This window comes from Formica exsecta, unplaced genomic scaffold (assembly GCF_003651465.1).
Source record: "Formica exsecta isolate Colony F162 unplaced genomic scaffold, ASM365146v1 scaffold826, whole genome shotgun sequence".
Classification (NCBI taxonomy): domain Eukaryota; kingdom Metazoa; phylum Arthropoda; class Insecta; order Hymenoptera; family Formicidae; genus Formica; species Formica exsecta.
In genome coordinates, this window is record NW_021853596.1 from 962,155 (window position 1) to 979,179 (window position 17,025).

The 17,025-nt window shown below is 33.2% G+C and overlaps 5 protein-coding genes, 1 long non-coding RNA gene and 2 other non-coding genes across 9 annotated transcripts; 3 read left to right on the forward strand and 5 right to left on the reverse strand.

Moving 5' to 3' along the window:
• Positions 1-1,315: 1,315 nt before the first annotated feature.
• Trnah-gug lies at positions 1,316-1,387 on the forward strand. Its single transcript has one exon. It is a non-coding gene; the product is annotated as a tRNA-His (tRNA).
• Positions 1,388-1,870: 483 nt separating this feature from the next.
• Positions 1,871-4,889, forward strand: LOC115244594. Its single transcript, XM_029822372.1, has 6 exons — positions 1,871-2,066; positions 2,519-2,650; positions 2,772-2,900; positions 3,522-3,787; positions 4,038-4,127; positions 4,491-4,889. Exons 1-6 carry the CDS (start codon positions 2,015-2,017, stop codon positions 4,872-4,874), a joined length of 1,053 nt encoding a protein of 350 aa, XP_029678232.1. The 5' UTR covers positions 1,871-2,014; the 3' UTR covers positions 4,875-4,889.
• LOC115244598 lies at positions 2,751-3,515 on the reverse strand. The gene is made up of 2 exons (XR_003885399.1): positions 3,354-3,515; positions 2,751-2,937 (listed from the first exon to the last, which is right to left on the reverse strand). It is a non-coding gene; the product is annotated as an uncharacterized LOC115244598 (long non-coding RNA).
• Positions 4,890-5,128: 239 nt separating the features above from the next.
• Positions 5,129-6,405, reverse strand: LOC115244597 (signal recognition particle 19 kDa protein). Its single transcript, XM_029822376.1, has 2 exons — positions 6,153-6,405; positions 5,129-5,781 (listed from the first exon to the last, which is right to left on the reverse strand). The coding sequence occupies exons 1-2, from the start codon at positions 6,227-6,229 to the stop codon at positions 5,388-5,390; spliced, it is 471 nt and encodes a 156-aa protein (XP_029678236.1). The 5' UTR covers positions 6,230-6,405; the 3' UTR covers positions 5,129-5,387.
• A 37-nt stretch (positions 6,406-6,442) lies between these two features.
• Trnap-cgg lies at positions 6,443-6,514 on the reverse strand. The gene has a single exon. It is a non-coding gene; the product is annotated as a tRNA-Pro (tRNA).
• Positions 6,515-7,433: 919 nt separating this feature from the next.
• Positions 7,434-10,490, reverse strand: LOC115244620 (protein rogdi). 2 transcript variants are annotated; one of them, XM_029822418.1, is made up of 6 exons: positions 10,311-10,490; positions 9,997-10,068; positions 9,740-9,871; positions 9,343-9,621; positions 9,056-9,265; positions 7,434-8,998 (listed from the first exon to the last, which is right to left on the reverse strand). In XM_029822418.1, the coding sequence occupies exons 1-6, from the start codon at positions 10,344-10,346 to the stop codon at positions 8,930-8,932; spliced, it is 798 nt and encodes a 265-aa protein (XP_029678278.1). In that variant the 5' UTR covers positions 10,347-10,490; the 3' UTR covers positions 7,434-8,929. The 2 variants fall into 2 exon arrangements, with proteins under 2 accessions (XP_029678278.1, XP_029678279.1); XM_029822419.1 differs by lacking the exon at positions 10,311-10,490 and adding an exon at positions 10,160-10,252.
• Positions 10,491-12,295: 1,805 nt separating this feature from the next.
• Positions 12,296-15,195, forward strand: LOC115244619 (putative aldehyde dehydrogenase family 7 member A1 homolog). Its single transcript, XM_029822417.1, has 9 exons — positions 12,296-12,640; positions 12,828-13,044; positions 13,169-13,356; positions 13,432-13,631; positions 13,704-13,819; positions 13,903-14,031; positions 14,115-14,224; positions 14,361-14,621; positions 14,721-15,195. The coding sequence occupies exons 1-9, from the start codon at positions 12,479-12,481 to the stop codon at positions 14,931-14,933; spliced, it is 1,596 nt and encodes a 531-aa protein (XP_029678277.1). The 5' UTR covers positions 12,296-12,478; the 3' UTR covers positions 14,934-15,195.
• Positions 14,893-16,673, reverse strand: LOC115244621 (methyltransferase-like protein 5). Its single transcript, XM_029822421.1, has 5 exons — positions 16,325-16,673; positions 16,093-16,217; positions 15,855-16,002; positions 15,337-15,690; positions 14,893-15,260 (listed from the first exon to the last, which is right to left on the reverse strand). The coding sequence occupies exons 1-5, from the start codon at positions 16,350-16,352 to the stop codon at positions 14,965-14,967; spliced, it is 951 nt and encodes a 316-aa protein (XP_029678281.1). The 5' UTR covers positions 16,353-16,673; the 3' UTR covers positions 14,893-14,964.
• Positions 16,674-17,025: the final 352 nt, after the last annotated feature.

Consider the following 17,025-nt stretch of genomic DNA (forward strand, 5'->3'; position numbering starts at 1 on the left):
AAAATTTTCAAAATTTAATGCTTTCAATATAGCTTATATTAAGGCAAAATATGATTTACAGCACTTAAATTATGCTGCTCATCCTCTGATGCATCATACGATTTTGGCTCTGTTTGAAAGCTGTATATAATATAATTTACACATTGATAACTGAATTCTCGTATATTGCTTCCCCATGAGTTAATAATTACACAATAAAAAATAGAATAAAATATAAGCTATAATAAATATAAGATAAAATAAAAGAGAACAACCATTAAAAAAGTATATCTCAATAAAATTGAAGCAAAATATATCATTCAGTGTCTACAACATTCCAATAATGAGACACATTAACCGTTAAGTAATTAATTAAACTTACTCACGATAACGACTCTTTCCACTGCAATTTGCGCGAAAATTTGGATGATGGAAAATTACTGAGAGAAAATATCTTCTCTGAAGATATTCTCTAATCCTCGAAGTAAATCGATATATGATCCTGAACGCAATTGATATAACGCACCACCGTACTCCAGTGAACTGTATGAGCGATCCCTTTGTTCGGATGTCGTCACTTTTTCGCCGAGAAAGAGGTGCGTTTGGATGATGGCATCTCTTTCTAGTATTACCTGATTGGTCCATGGTATGCGCGTGATATCAGTCTCAGTTTAGATGATATCACGTGACATGCCATGGACCAATCAGGTAATGCTAGAAAGAGATGGCATCATCCAAACGCGCCTCTCTCTCGGCGAAAAAGTGGCGACAGCTAAACAAAGAGATCGCTCGTTCCAGTATGTATACAGTTCACTGCCGCGCTCTCGAGATGATATTTCGACGCAATGGCCGACAACCTATGTTTCCGATACATAAATCATAGATATAGAAATGGACAGAATGGTGGAACCATTTTTCGCGAGCCCGCGAAGTTGCCTAATATTGCGCTCCCGCAGTCAAATTCTAAGAAATATGTATTTCCCATACGCGATGATTGCCCGAGGCGATTATTCTATATGAAAATTTATACGAAATTTCAGCTATGAGATATTAATAATTCCCGCAGGATATAATCTTGTTTCGCATTTTAAAAGTCAGATAAATCATGCGCGAATAATTCATTTTCCAATAATTTTCCTAGAAAAATTCCAATAAATCATCTGCTGTATATATCCGTTTCAGAAATATTTCTCCTTTTCACCTGAGTTATATACGTGACTAAGCTGATATAATAATCTATTTTACAATTACCCATGTTCGAAAATACTCGATATATATGTATATGTCGCGCGAGAGTTATCATTAAAAATCCGATTCGTTTACACGACCTTCGGTAGCCGTGATCGTCTAGTGGTTAGGACCCTACGTTGTGGCCGTAGTAACCCAGGTTCGAATCCTGGTCACGGCAATGCGTGAAAGCATTGTCACGGCGAAGGCTTTTTTTTTATCTTTTATGTTTTTTTAATTTAAACATGGTTAAAATAAGCATTTTCGCGGTAAAAAATAAATTTCTTTATTATTTAAATTTATACAAAATATATTTTGACAAATTTTGTCAAAATTATTTAGAATTATTGTCACTTGCTAAAATAGTTATTGATTGTATATATATATATAAATCTGTTATATTCACTTTATAATTCATAATTATCAATATATAAAATGTATGTGTATTGTGTAATTTCAGTCGCCTTGGAATGAATTCGACGGAATTTATGAAAGCGCAATACGTGAAACACAAAACTTTAGGAGCGCAGATATTCTATATTATATTGCAATCGTTCCCCGAATATAATTGTGACATTCAATATGTCAGGGACATTACGCAAGTGGATTGCATTCAGTAAATTAAAATGCAAAATTGCATTAATGATGCCAGAGAAGCAGTTTGAAAAGTAATCAGCAAGTTGTGCAATGTCAACTATTATAAATCAAGATACAGTTATGCCTCTTATGGCAGTGCGGTGAAGGATCACGTACATGATTTGTACCTGATTTTATATTTTTTACTTCTCTTACATATTTATTAAACGATATGGCTGTTCGACATCGAATTCAGTGGTTAATTTATATTGTGTACTGTGTTGGTTCGTATATTTCTTTTTAATTAACTCTATTCAATCTAAATCCAATAACATTATAATTTTATCAAAATTATATCAATAATACAACCTTTTTTTTGATATAATATAAAAGTTCAATACATGTATGTGTGTTGAAATTTGAGCCATTTGATTTAGAGAATCAATTAGATGTGAGTCTTTAAAAAACTTGCATTGATATTTAATTGTTATGTATATAAAATTCAAAATCCTTCTTTTACTAAAACAATATCAAGTAATGAGAAAAGGAAAGAATTCTTGAGAATAATTCAAAATTTTTAAATATGCTTGTATCATACAGAGCATTTAAATAAGAGCATTTATAAATGTTCTTCATTCTGTTTAAAATATTTGCAGATATATCTGTAATCATTAATTTTTATATATCTAGTTTTAATGAATTAATCAATGTAGTAATTAATGTAATATACTTGCAGCAATAGTTCAAAGCACACTGTTGGACATAAATGATATTAAATCTTGCGACTTGTTATGTAAACAATGTAACGCCTCCGCAATATTTGCATACGACCGCTGTGAGTGTAATTTTTCTGACGATAATGACAAAGGTATTATTACAAGTTCTTCTTATCTTAAAAAAGATGGATTGCGCAGAAATATAATTTCCAAAAAAATAATATCATATACGCAATATATCTTAGATTTTCATTCGACGATATATAATTTTAGGAGCAGAATGTATACAGCGTATACAGAGAGAGATTCAAACTATCGATCTGAATACACTTTCTGAAGATCTCACAGATGAGGAGCGAGATGTACGTTCCATTTTAACATCCAGACGTCGTCTCAGAATGGGTAAGACAGAAGTAATCGTGTAGAGCATTCCAATTTTCTATTTACATAAATATGAACATTTAAAGAAACATACCATATATTATGCTCACTTTGCATCTCAATTATATCAGACATTACTGCCATGAAATATTCAAAAATTTAAAGAGACAATCTAAATTGATTTTGGAAATGTACCTCTTGAAAAATAGTTTGACACACTTTTAGTAATCAATATAAAAGTAATTTCGTTTATATAGAAGATTAACTTAATTAATATCTAAATACGAGAAATACAAAATGTAGTATAAGAGACATTTAAGAAACGCTACGAGAATTGAAAAACGTCTTCTTCTACATATTTGAATAACATCGGTGTCTAATATCTAAAGTAAAGACCGCCGAATTGCCTTGTAGGAGATGCCGACAAAGTGGCACAATATTTTATCAATGGAGGGCCAACGGCTGGTCACTCACATTTTATCAAAACGTTCAATGCGGCTTACGATAGCTCCGATTCTGCAACAAATTCATTTTCGGGCATCCTCGATTGGAACAGCCCCGAAAACGAATTTCACGGTGAAAAACCGTTAAATAGTGCAATTTCTTGGAATACATGCGATTCTCCATTGTACATGGTACCAGATACGGGATCGTGCGCACATCCAGCTGTGTCCGGCGTAGAAACTCCGATCGTCGGAATGATAAATCCAGCTCTCAGTTATCCAGCAAATGGATTGTACGCAACAAACCCGTTGGTGGGTTCAATTATTCATCCCTACAGACACGGATTGCCCTCCCATCATACCTTACACAATTTTCCAGGAGGAATTTTGTCGAATCTGTTTGGTCATCATCGTTGGGCCCATCATCATCCTGTGTATCATGGCGGTTTCATCAGAAGCTCTAACGTAAGCACCGCCTAACAAAATGATTTACAATCCCGTATAAGGAATTTCGGCAAATGCTATTCATTCTGAATAAAGCTTCTAGACTAACGTCTGTGATTCAAATTCCACATAAAACTAAAATTCCTGTAAAGAATTTACTTATATATATATACATAGAACAATTTTAATTTGAAATAAACAATGTGAAATATAATATATAAATAATAAGAATGTATTTAAAAATATATCTTTTCTATATTAATCATTACAGAATATAAATCCAGTCTCTGCTGATCAATCTGCTGGTGAAAATGATAGTTCTACTGCTTTTAAAGACTTTTCTATTGCCAGAAGTAATGCTGTAAGTTTCTTAATAATATAATGAATATGTTTGTCCAGTTTCATTAAAAAGTATACAATGTGTTTCACAGCTAGTATAATATTATGACAGATTTTTAAATGAATTTTTGTAATTGATTTTTCTTTAATAGAATTGAGAAATTTTCGGAAAATCTGTCATTAAAATTAAGTTCAGAAATCGTATAACACTCTAAATATTGATGCATCAAATTGTAACACTTTGTATATTGATATATCGAGTTACAATAATCTGTATATTGATACAACTGACAAATAATTACTTGATACATTAAAATTGTTAAATATAATTACTTTGGTTTGTAAAGAAACAGATAAATTCCAAATTAAAATTTATCTTTTTCAGGATAAATCTGTTGACCAAAATATTGTTGGAAATCCGATGTATATGTTCAATGCAAATCCAGTATATCAACCGAGGCAATATCGACTCTCTAGTGCCCCATATCAATATACTTCTTACCATAATCCCTTGATTAATGTACTCCATCCTGATGGATATATTATCCAACCTGAATATATTCCACAATATATGCATGACACATCAAATCCACTGATTTCTGCGTTTAATCCAAATTCTTATTGCGCAAATAATGTAAATGCTGAGCAGAAGAATGAAATGTCAACTGTCAACATTGCACATTCTAATAATGAGGCAGAACGATCTAATAATGCAATTAAAAATAAGGAAGAAAACAAAACAGTGAAAAATGAGAACAATAAATCATAATAAAATAATATAAATTAAATGTGTTGTTTTCTTATATCTAGTCTAAAACCTCAAATTTCTTGATATTATTATATTGCCGTCATACAGCAAACAATTAACGACTTCATTATTACATTCTCTCTTTGACAAACAATATTAAATATATTTTCTCAAAAAATTTAGATATTAATTAGTTTGATCTAGCTTTTATGGTTAAAACCAAGTTAATTAAAATTTATAAATGTGACAAAACTATTTTAATATCTTGCATTATATTGTAATTTAGGTTTTAATACAGATTTGTAAGGTATGATAGTAGAACTTGGTAAAATACTAGCTTTACTCTTAAACTTTGAATCGCATTAATTATTTTAATTTTATTTTATATATTATATAAAAACAATATAGAATTAAAATGTAAATAAATCATATATCATATATATATGTATGTATACACATAACACAAATGTTTCATATAATGAAAAATATAAGCAAAAACCATTTCACATTATGAATGGTTCCAAATCCTCTTCTTTACCTCCTTCCCTTGCCTTTTCCTTTCTTCGATGTCGATGAGGACGACTGCGATGCTTGCTCGCTAGAACTCTGTTTGCCCTGACGAGTCTTTAACTTTGGAATTGTAGTTCCGACATATGCCAAAAGGGAATCTCTAGTGGGAAACTCGGATCGTATCGGTGTACCATCGTCATTTTTCAACTGTACGCGAATACGACCGCGATACAGAGGTTCCTTGCTGCGTTCCTTCGGATGTAGCTTATTCTCAACGCCTACATTAAAGCCCACTGCTACCAACACATCCCGTATCTCCTGATGCGTTGGATTCTCTACGCATTTGTCTTTGGTCAACTTTCGTCCGCCCTTCAAACTCCTTTTGCTGTTCAAATATATTGGGTAAATGCACACCCACCTGTAAAAAGCGATATGTCAGATATGACAACATATGGCAAATATTATTTATACTTGTACAACTCGGAAGCCTCAATGAAACACTAATAAATATGAAATATTAAAAATAATTTGTATTATTCTTTAAGATGAGGCAAAGTTCTTTGTAAAGAAAAAATCTAAACTCTTTTGTAACATCTTTAATTCTTATCCAATTTTGACATTAGAAAACTTCGATTCAAATTGACATTATAGGTTAGCATGATATATAGATTGTAATGTGTCTTATAAGCTATGAAAAAAACTGTTATGAAAAAATTTATCATGTATTTAAAAATTGTGTATATATTAATATTTGACCATGTGCTTCTTGTAGTGCTACTATAAACTTGCCTCTCGCGTTCGCTGTGTTTCTTAGATGGATTCCATACAAGCGACATGTTGCTGTTGCTGGTTGCTGTATGATACATCAAGAGATATGTGTATCATCTGTGGCTGTGGCTGTACTGTATGCTATACGCTGTATCACATGTTTTCGAAGGAAATGTTATTTTAAAACAACTCTCATTCATATACATGAGATTTATACACGCAGTATATCGTAGTGTGTAACATTATTGGCCAATTATTTAAATAAAAGAATAAAATATTAATAATGAATGCAGCAAAAATTAAATAATCTCGGGCTCGTCCGGGATTTGAACCCGGGACCTCTCGCACCCGAAGCGAGAATCATACCCCTAGACCAACGAGCCATGTAATGGTACTTTTCGAACACAAGCCTCAAGTTATAGCACTATCTATATAGTGCTAAAATTTATATACACACAGATATTGCTTTCTATTTATTTCATAGGAATGTGTTTTTTCTATGTATATCTCGACAAAATTTTACCAAGTTGACTACCTCAACTCCGATAATTTTATCTATACGAGTGCGAAAAAGATAGAAAAAAATTCAAGCGCTTAGAAAGAGTCCAGAAATTTTTAAAAAATCTCTTATCTTTACATTCGAGTAACACATCGAATTAATGTAATGTCTCTGTAATTTAAAATAATTCGTTTTATCCGCTTTTTTAAAGATTTTACAGAATGATAATTTCCATAATAAAATCAGATTATGGCAAAAACATACAAGAATAAAAAATGATTCAATTCAAACATTTATTAATCTTGTTGCAAATAAATTAAACATGTAAATTACATAAGTACAATTAAATATAATTACATCTAATAAACTCTCAAGTAAATATAGAACGGATTATATTTATAATATTAACAATAAATAATATGCTTTATACATAAATTTAATATTTAAAATATTACAACTTTTTATATATATATGTTTTACGAGAATAGTTGCTTTAATAATTGTATTATTAAAATAATAAACATTAGGTCTTAATTTTTTTAGTACACAGACATGTGGAAATATTATATACATAATAATGACTTGGGCAAGTTTTTTTTTATAGTAATTCTTGTTGTACAGCTATCTTTATAGAGTAGAAGTCATATATAACTTTACTCATTTAATTGTTACAACACAGAAATTTTTATGTTAAATTTCTCAAATTGCTTATAGCTCTTGAATATCCCTAATTTTTTAAAACATGATATCAATATCTAAAAGTCACTTCACTAAGCCGTTGAAAAATTTTGTATGGAAATTTATTTTTCTTTTTTTCAAATATATATATATGTGTGTGAATAGGCGTTTTTGTATGCGCTTTTATGCGTACAAATACATATAATATACACACACTATGTGTATATTTTCTCTGTGGCAATTTTAGTAATCAAAAAATATTGATTACAAAAATTGTACCATGTAAAAAGGTTCATATTTTATCCAAATTCGGAATCATGAGGCACATGGCATTTTTCTACTTGTTTTCATATAAATAAATAATATATTTAAGAAATAAAATAGTACTTTGTTATAATTATATCCAATAGTCATTGTTAAGTTAGCACATCTTCTTTGTTAGCTGAAAGATATCAAGTTATTGAATCTGAATTTTTATATTCTAATATTTTTGAAGAATTTCTTTGCAAAAGATAATACACAGATATAAATAGGTTGTCTGAAAAATAATATTGTTTCTTTTTAACTTAAAATTTCAATGTTTTTTATCGTACAAGTGGTTCTTGATATAAATAGTAGTAACTGGTTGGTAGACAGTGGCTAGTATTATCAACTTTTCAAAATAATGAAACAATCATCATCAATAAGTATTATGAGAAATTGGGTCAAAAATGAACAGGACATTAAAAGATTGGCACTGATCAATTTCGAAAAGATATAGTGTTCTTGCATGACGCAAGATTTTGATCACACCGACAAATTACTGATACAGAAATGCATAGAGTTATCTGTCTCTTATTTCAATTAATTCTATCAAATATCAACGTTAATTAAATTAAAAGTTAGGATAAAATGTAAAAGATTAAAATATAAAATGACATTATTTTATGGACAACCTAACAACTCTGATATTAAGACAGTTGGAAAAAATTCTATATGGATGATTATGCACAAGCAATAAACAATATAAAAGAAAACAAATAAAATTCATGTGTCTATTAATATATGAAAACATGATCTAATTCAGTAAGGAGAGGATTACAGTATACATTTCTAGAATCACAGTAGATGTATTAAATATTTCATTCTCTCTATCAATTCTTGTAGATGAAGTAACTTCAGATGTTATATGCCGAAGTTAAAGATTTAGACATTCATGAAAACTACTGCAGAAATGGGAAGAACACAGTATAACATGGTGATAGGCACACCAATAATTGGCAAAATGCTCTTAGTCTTCCATTTCTGACCTATAATGATTTGTTATTATCCATTGCTGATTCACACATTCATGTGAATCTTTGATCCGACATTTCAATAGTTAATATATTACACAATACACTGTATATATATATATATATATATATATATTATACTAGGCGCACACTATACTGATTTAAAAACGCTAGAACAACATTCTAGTGCAATGAGAAATACGATAAAAGGACAACAATCAACAAATGTAAAAACAAAGGCCAGAGCAAGTATTACTGGTTGAGGCCAATTTTTTTCACTTACGCATAGCACCACTATATGCTATATGCAAGTTCAAATATGAAAATTCTCTTGATGTTAGATTAGGTTACCATCCCATTGCAGAAGGAACACGAGAACCTACCGTAAAATCTTTGTATTGGGAGAAGACACATATCTGAAAAGTTTATAACATCAGAAAATTTATCAAATTAGACAGAAATTCTTTACATACCTTATCTTTCAGTCGTTGACAAAGTTGTAGTGCAATAGTAAGCAATACAAGAGCGTCATTTAGCCATGGCACACTGCATTCCGCCTGCTGAGTTTCATACTTGACACTGCCATGTGCATTCTCTAACTGGTAAATAGCTAAAACCAGTTTGTAGCTTTGAATGTAAAAGCTAATGGCCAAATTCTCTGGAAGATTTGGATTAAGAGATTTCTGTAAACAAAGATTTTTTTTTCAATTTCACTAATACAGTTGCGCTAGACATGTCCATCGCAGAAGAAAATACATACCATATTTCGACTCTTGATAAGATCATCAATTGTTTTCTTTCTAGGAACAATTAAACTGGTTCTGCTCCTCTGAAGACAACCCAAGATATTACCTAATACATGCATCACTTCGTCCGAGGTTTTAAAAAGGTAATGTCTGTCTACATTATCTATATGGGCAATGCCTTGTTGTAAATGATTGGCGGCATCTTGAATTTGTTGTAACTTCCATGGATGTTCGTTCTGAATACTTGTCCTCATATTAATATTCTGTTGTCGTTGTACTTTAAAATTCACTTCCTATAAATACAGATAGTTTCTCAATAATATAACAAACAGCAAATATATATCAGCTATAATTTTAACATATTAGACCACCAATCCTAGTCAAATTTCAATAATACACTAAACTCTTTACCGCATTTGTGATACTGTCGCCTGTTAAAACAGCGACACATTTGACTTGGTCGTGTGGGGCTGCAAAGACGAATCTGTCAGTTTTATTATGCTCATTCCCAAAGAGTGCCAGTGGAAATCGCTGAGCACACTCCTAGAAATAAATATATACAATTAATATGCGCGTTACAAGTCAATTTCTCTTGACGGTGACATAATATAGTATAAAGCGATTTAATCAATCTGGACATAGAAATACTGGTTCTCTACTGTACGTACCATCAAGATATTTCGGAGCTGCGACAACGAGGAGTGCACTTCCTCGTGGAGCACCCATTCGAACTCCATTTGCTGAAAGCAGGATTAGCAACATATTACACATCGATTCGAACGATACTCCCTGCACAGGGCAAATTATCGAGGAAATGTCAAACGAAATAACCTCAAGCCTCGTTGCTCAGCAACGAGATGGTGAAACGATAGATGATTAATTTGACGATGTGTATGGATCCGACTGAACTCGCGACTAGGGAGACGGCGCGCAAGGCCGTCTAAGTGATTAGATAAATGTTAAGTAAAGGTAAATAGCTTACGAGATTGTGCGCCTCCTCCTTCTCGCAGTCTGCCATTTTTCAACTGGCGTCTGGTTGGCTAACAATAAGTCTGGTGCGTCTGGTGCGTCCGATGGATATCCACCAGTTCCACTCGTCGACAATCGACAGAGTTGCACCACGAGTACGTAATCTCATGTATATATACATATACATATATACGTATATACATATGTATGCATATGTCAGATTGTCAGCAATTGTCGGCAGAAACCGAGCGGACTCTATCCATTTAAATCGAATTATATTAAAGTGATACTTATATATCGGTATTTAATTGATTGACCTTCACATTTTTCCACTTCCTAATTCTGTTTTATTTTGATTGTTTAGATCAACTTATTATCAACAGGATCATCATCTTTGCACCGATTGCGCATCTGCAGACAAATAAATTTGAAAAGATATATATATTTTTTTTAAATTCATTTCTTATTTCTATTATTTTATTTAGATTAGTGTTATTTCTATTAGTTTATTTAGTATTTAGATAGTTGAAAAAAAAATTTATTAACCGCGAAACAATGTATATATATATATTAATAACATATATTGTTAAATATCGGAATGAATGTAAACAAATATAATAAATTGTTTTAATTATGGAAATAAATAAAATAATTATTATTGTTATTGTTTATGAGAAACGAAAAAATAATAGAAAAATGGTTGATAGAAATAAGTTATTTAGTCTTTCATTTAAATGGTACTTCAGGACATCAAATGTTTTGCAAAGAATGGATATAAGGCGATAAAAGCCTTAATCGGCTCCAGTGTTTTTATTGTAAAATTGATAGTATTACTAATAGCAACGTTAATAAAAGTATAAGTTGTCTTAAAATATTTACTTCATTTTCAGCAACAAAAGCATGATGTAGATATTTTTTGTCCTTCATCAATAACTATTATTTAAACAAGACTACACTAGTGGAATATTTTATTGATTCATCAATAAAACAAATAAATAATAACAGTCAAATAAATAAGACAGTTTATCTCTTCAAATAACACTCGCAACAAAACGTAAAAAACAGACCGTATCTTGTGCTATGAATATAGGATAGATTATAGTTTATTTTTATTACTATTCGCATATTGCAGCACTACTACCAATTTTACACATATATTTTGTGTCTTATGTAGTCATACACTATATGTGTAAAAATCTTTGTGGTACACGAATACGCTCTCTATGAAAAGACTGCGACCGAATGCTAAAAAAATATAATTTTTCATGGTTTTTGAAAATCAGACCTAAGTTGAGAATGTATTTCTTAATAAATGGTATTAAAATTAAAAAAATATGTTTGTCTTTTCTAAGACTATATATCTATATCTTCTATATTTATTAAGGTATCAAAGAAAATCGATTCCGCATATTTAAGAAAAAGCAATCTTTCGGGCCGATTTTAGGCCTTATGGCCACTCATCCTTTGAAAGATTTTTAATCCCTGATATTTATTCTAAATATTTATTATAGACAGGATAAAAATTTAAATTGTTGTTTCCTCTCTCTGTCGCAATTTCCTCTTTCACCTCGTTCACTTGGCGCTTTAACGCGACCTTTGATTATTACGCAGCGTCGCCGTCGCTCGCGTTACACGTGGCTGCGATGTCCTCGATGCTCGTCGTTTCGCTTCCGGCCACGTGGCCACCGCGGGAAAAAAGAGGGTCAAATGAATCTTTGTGGTACATAAATGCATTCTATCAAAAAACTGCGATCAAATAAAAAAATATATTCTTCGGATTTTGACGGTCATTGCAAACTTAAGTTCAGAGTATTTCTTAATAAATGATATTAAAATAAAATAAATATTTGATATTAAAATAAAAAATAATAAAATAAATTTTGATATTGAAATAAAATAAATATTTTCGTATTTCCTAAACTCCATATCTTCTATATTTAAAAAGATATGAAAGAAAATTGATTCCGCATCTTTAAAAAAAGGCGGTATTTTGAGATCGATTTGGGTCCTTATCACCATGCATCTTTTGCTTGTTTGTGAACTTGGCTGTTTGAATTGTGCAAGATATGTGTTCTTTCTCCCTTCTCTTTCTCCCTCTCGATAAAGAATATCACCTTCTGATAACCCAAGCTATTTATTGATATCAGCGGCTCTCGACGAGTCAAATAGTAACAACTGACAATGTCACGTGTGTTGTTAGAAAAGAGTTCTTGCTACGTCTCCCGATTCCAAATGACGACGAGATACCTGGTGACTGATCCAAAATACGGATTTTTAAAGCAATTAGGTATTACCATCGAGAATCCCGGACTTTATGACGGAAGATGGGGTGGTTCCGGCAAGGTATGCGATCTTATTTCTTTTTATCGATATTGATAATCATAAATTGATTATTGGTACATTATGGAAAAAGCCGGAGAAAATCTTAAACAAAAATAAATACAAATCACATTGTATATAACAATAATATATATATGTCGCTCAAATTAATTTTATATACAGTTAATAAAATAGATATTTTTAAATATAGTTGATAGAATCGATATCACCGGCGACCGGCAAAGTGATTGCAAAGATCCGGGAGTCGACGCCGCAGGAAGCTAGCAATGCTATCACGGAAGCGCGTAAAGCATGGCCACAATGGACATCTATCCCGATGCCAGCGAGAGGAGATATTGTCCGGCAAATAGGGGACGAACTCAGAAGAAATTTGAAGCCGCTAGGCTGCTTGGTATCCTTGGAAATGGGTAACTTAATTATTGTTTTAACGAGAACTCACTATAACAGCCTGTATAATTAATTGAGTTGTGTATATACAATAGTGTAAATTTATTTATTTATTAATATATATGAACACGTATGCATGTACAGGAAAGATATTACCGGAAGGTATAGGCGAGGTTCAGGAATTCATCGATATATGCGATTACGCGGTCGGCTTATCGCGAACGCTATCCGGCAGCCTATTCCCATCGGAGAGAAAGAATCACGCGCTCCTAGAGAAATGGAATTCTCTGGGTGTGATCGGCATTATCTCCGCGTTCAATTTCCCTATAGCGGTAAATGTGTAATCTTCAGAACTCGATTCGTCGCACTTTAAGAATTCTTGCACTGATTTGCCCGATTTGTCTCAGGTGTATGGCTGGAACAGCACTGTCGCCATGGTCTGCGGTAACACTATCGTTTGGAAAGGAGCGCCGAGCACATCTCTGGTGTCTATCGCAACCACCAAGATAATCGCGGGTGTCTTGGAGCGCAATGGTATCCCGGGCTCCGTTGCGTCCCTGATCACGGGTGGACCGGATGTCGGGGAGACTCTAGTGAACGATAAACGGTCAGTTTGAATTTAGATCCATTATACGTTATAGAATCGTGCGAAAACTGTAACAATCTAGTATCGCTACAGGGTACCTCTTATTTCGTTTACCGGAAATTCGAACGTAGGAAAAGAAGTGGCACTCAAAATTCAACAGAGATTCGGAAGATCCTTGCTGGAGCTTGGCGGTAACAATGCGTTGATCAGTACGTATATCTTCTCGATGAAATAATCAATTCTCCGTGTGCATTAATACATGTGTACATAACTGTTTCTCTTCTGTCAACAGTTGCGCAAGATGCGGATTTAGAGATGGCAGTGAGAGCTGCGGTCTTCTCATGCGTTGGAACAGCTGGACAAAGATGCACCACAACCAGAAGATTAATATTGCACAAAAAAGTAAAAAACGAATTCTTAGGTAGGCACAATTCGCGATAAATAATGTAAATAGAAGAAATATCTTCACGCAATGTAGCATACTGTTATTTGCAAAATTTTTAGGAAAATTAAAAACGGCATACAAGAGTATACTAGAAAGAGTCGGAGATCCATTGGAGGATGGTGTGCTGTATGGACCATTGCATAATCAACAAGCGGTCGACAAATACAAGGTATACGCAACAGTTCCAATATCTTTCAAGCAAAGTATTAAATTGAGCAAAAGTTCGTTTCTTTTTTTCGTCTATTAGTACAAGAATCCTTCAGAAAACAAGAACTCTTTGATTAACCCAATACTCTTGATTGCAGGCAGCAGTTGAAAAAGCTGTGAAAGCCGGTGGCACGATAGAGTTCGGTGGAAAGCAAATAGAACGACCCGGTTTCTACGTCGAGCCGACGATCATCTCAGGTCTACCGCCCGAAGCGGAGGTGGTCCAACAAGAAACTTTTGCCCCAATCGTTTACATCTTGGAGGCGAATTCCTTAGAGGAGGCTATCGATCTTAATAATGGTGTGGAGCAGGGATTGAGCAGTAGTCTCTTTACTAAAAGCATCGGAAATGTATTTCAGGTAAGTATATAAATACAACTAACACGTGTAAACGTACGTGTATATTTATACGTTCAAGTATATAATCGGATTAACTTATCGAATCTCGATTTTACGCAGTGGATCGGCCCTCACGGATCAGATTGTGGCATAGTCAACATCAACATAGGCACTAGCGGCGCCGAGATAGGTGGTGCGTTTGGCGGCGAGAAGGCTACCGGCGGTGGTCGCGAAAGCGGAAGCGACGCATGGAAGCAGTATATGCGACGCGCGACGATCACGATCAATCACGGAAACGAACTTCCTCTGGCTCAGGGCATCAAGTTCGAATAAATTGAACGGGCGTTGATCTCAGAGGAAAAGATCAGCGCTTCAATTCAAATCTTATAAAATCCACCTGTATGTCGACGGAAGCTTTTTTGTGGAACTTGTAAGCCCTCGGCAGATCGTATTTAAGTTCGGCTATCACCTTTCCTTCTGCGCCGAGCTGTGCCGCCTTCGAGAGAACGTAATCTCGCGTGCTGCTCTTGTGCAACGAATAAATCGCATTAGACGAAAGTTTCATTGCCACTTCGAGAAATTTCATGTCGATGCCGGCATTTTTTTTAGTGCCAAAAGGTGGGTTCATTATAACAGTATCAAAGAACTTCTCATATTTTCCTACAACATAGCAGATATTGTGTCATATATACGTTTGTACTTTTAATAAAATCTAGTAAAAAACTTATATGTATACCTGGTAAATATTGCAGAATATCGCATTGAATAACTTCGATAAAGAGTTCTATGTCGGTGCAATTTCTATATTGTATATCAATTGCATCTGAATCTATCTCGAACCCAACTACATATTCAGCACCAAGCATTTTGGCACCCAGTGACAATATACCGCATCCAGAGCCTAAATCTGCTATGCTTTTACCTTCTATATCGTTAAACTGCGATTGTGCAGTGTACAACATGTGTGAGGCAATATGTGCGCTAGTGGCATATTGCTCGAGCAAGATTTTTGGGTTTTCAAACACATCCATTTGTTGAAGAAACTCTTCTAATTGACGAAGTCGAAGACTAGCCATTATCTCCTCAAAGACTGTCAATCGCAATTTCTCTCCACAGAATTTTATCCAACAAATATTTATAAAAACAATTCTCATTCAATAATTCTCTTTCATTAATATTATTTACATACAGTCTTTAGTAATATTTAGTTGTTTATATACACTTGATCATCTTTGCAAATAATAATTCATTTACTATCAAATCTAGGGAGAACTGGTAATATTAGATTTCCGAAGGAAGAGTCCTGTGTCACAAAGTAACCGAATGAGGCTGCATGTGCATTGTGCAAAGCTGCTCTTTGAGATGCACTCATCGCTACACCATCATTAGATTGTATTGCAGGCTATTAATAAAGATATATGTCATCAAGCTGAAGTTTTAAAGACAACAAAGATTGTCAATTAAAAAGGTAATATCAACAGAATATACTCACTACATTTGATGCAGAACCGGTTGACGAAACGCCCAATGATGAATTTAAAGTGGGTGCAACTCCTTGCTTTAATAGCATCTGCTTTTTCAACTGTAGCTCTTCTAAGATCTTTCTATTTTGCAATTCTATAACAACAATCAAAGTATATTTTATTATAGTCTGTATAGTTTAGTATAGTCTGATGTACTAAATGACAATGTAAAAAAATGATCTACATTCATATCAAGATTACCTCTAGAATTCGATTGTGAAAAAGCCATGAAATTTACATAAATAATTCAATACTTGGTAAATATCAAGTCAATGACGTGATGATTGTATTACAAGGATTATCATAGGTTATTTACCAAATATTAACCTTTTCGAAGAACTTTTCGAGATAACAGTAGAAAGATAGAGCGCATTCAGCAGACTCAACAATTGAGTTGTTGAGCATCGTCTTGTCAACACTCGACGTTGATTTGTTGATTCTAAAAGTAAGAACCAATCAGGTTCGATTGTTGACACAACTGTTGAGTCCACTGGATGCATCCATTCAGAACTCGTGCTAGAAAATAAGCAGTACATTCTGCTTTTTTAGCGCGAGTTCTGATTAACCTCTGCTTTTCTGCTTTTCTACCAAGGTGTGAATCCGGCCTAAGGGCCAATTTCACAAAGTCCGGTTAAGCCCGTATCAGACTACGCATTGAAGATTGAGTTTGAAGATTCAAGATTGAAATTTGACCAATTAGGACAAAGAAATTTTAGTCTCTTTTGTTCTGATTAGTCAAATTCCAATCTTTAATCTTCAATCTTCAATTTTCAATGCGTAGTCTGATACGGGCTTTAGTGTGGTCTTGTGTCGTTTTAAGATCTCATTCAACCAATGAAATGGCCACATAGCATCTTAAAGCCCGTATCAGATTACGCATTGAAGATTGAAATTTGTCCAAT

Excerpts from the sequence above, each read along its gene's own strand:
- LOC115244620 (XM_029822418.1), bottom strand. The coding sequence starts at position 10,346 with ATGGCAGACTGCGAGAAGGAGGAGGCGCACAATCTC. Across the intron at positions 10,069-10,310 it reads AGGAGGAGGCGCACAATCTC|CAAATGGAGTTCGAATGGGT; the intron begins GTAAGCTATTTA and ends TCCTGCTTTCAG. Across the intron at positions 9,872-9,996 it reads AGCTCCGAAATATCTTGATG|GAGTGTGCTCAGCGATTTCC; the intron begins GTACGTACAGTA and ends ATTTATTTCTAG.
- LOC115244619 (XM_029822417.1), top strand. The coding sequence starts at position 12,479 with ATGTCACGTGTGTTGTTAGAAAAGAGTTCTTGCTACGTCTCCCGATTC. Across the intron at positions 13,045-13,168 it reads CTTGGTATCCTTGGAAATGG|GAAAGATATTACCGGAAGGT; the intron begins GTAACTTAATTA and ends ATGCATGTACAG. Across the intron at positions 14,622-14,720 it reads GCATCGGAAATGTATTTCAG|TGGATCGGCCCTCACGGATC; the intron begins GTAAGTATATAA and ends GATTTTACGCAG.
- LOC115244621 (XM_029822421.1), bottom strand. The coding sequence starts at position 16,352 with ATGGCTTTTTCACAATCGAATTCTAGAG. Across the intron at positions 16,218-16,324 it reads TTCACAATCGAATTCTAGAG|AATTGCAAAATAGAAAGATC; the intron begins GTAATCTTGATA and ends TTGTTGTTATAG. Across the intron at positions 16,003-16,092 it reads CCGGTTCTGCATCAAATGTA|CCTGCAATACAATCTAATGA; the intron begins GTGAGTATATTC and ends CTTTATTAATAG.
- LOC115244597 (XM_029822376.1), bottom strand. The coding sequence starts at position 6,229 with ATGTATCATACAGCAACCAGCAACAGCAACATGTCGCTTGTATGGAAT. Across the intron at positions 5,782-6,152 it reads AAACACAGCGAACGCGAGAG|GTGGGTGTGCATTTACCCAA; the intron begins GCAAGTTTATAG and ends CGCTTTTTACAG.
- LOC115244594 (XM_029822372.1), top strand. The coding sequence starts at position 2,015 with ATGGCTGTTCGACATCGAATTCAGTGGTTAATTTATATTGTGTACTGT. Across the intron at positions 3,788-4,037 it reads GTTTCATCAGAAGCTCTAAC|AATATAAATCCAGTCTCTGC; the intron begins GTAAGCACCGCC and ends TAATCATTACAG. Across the intron at positions 4,128-4,490 it reads CTATTGCCAGAAGTAATGCT|GATAAATCTGTTGACCAAAA; the intron begins GTAAGTTTCTTA and ends TATCTTTTTCAG.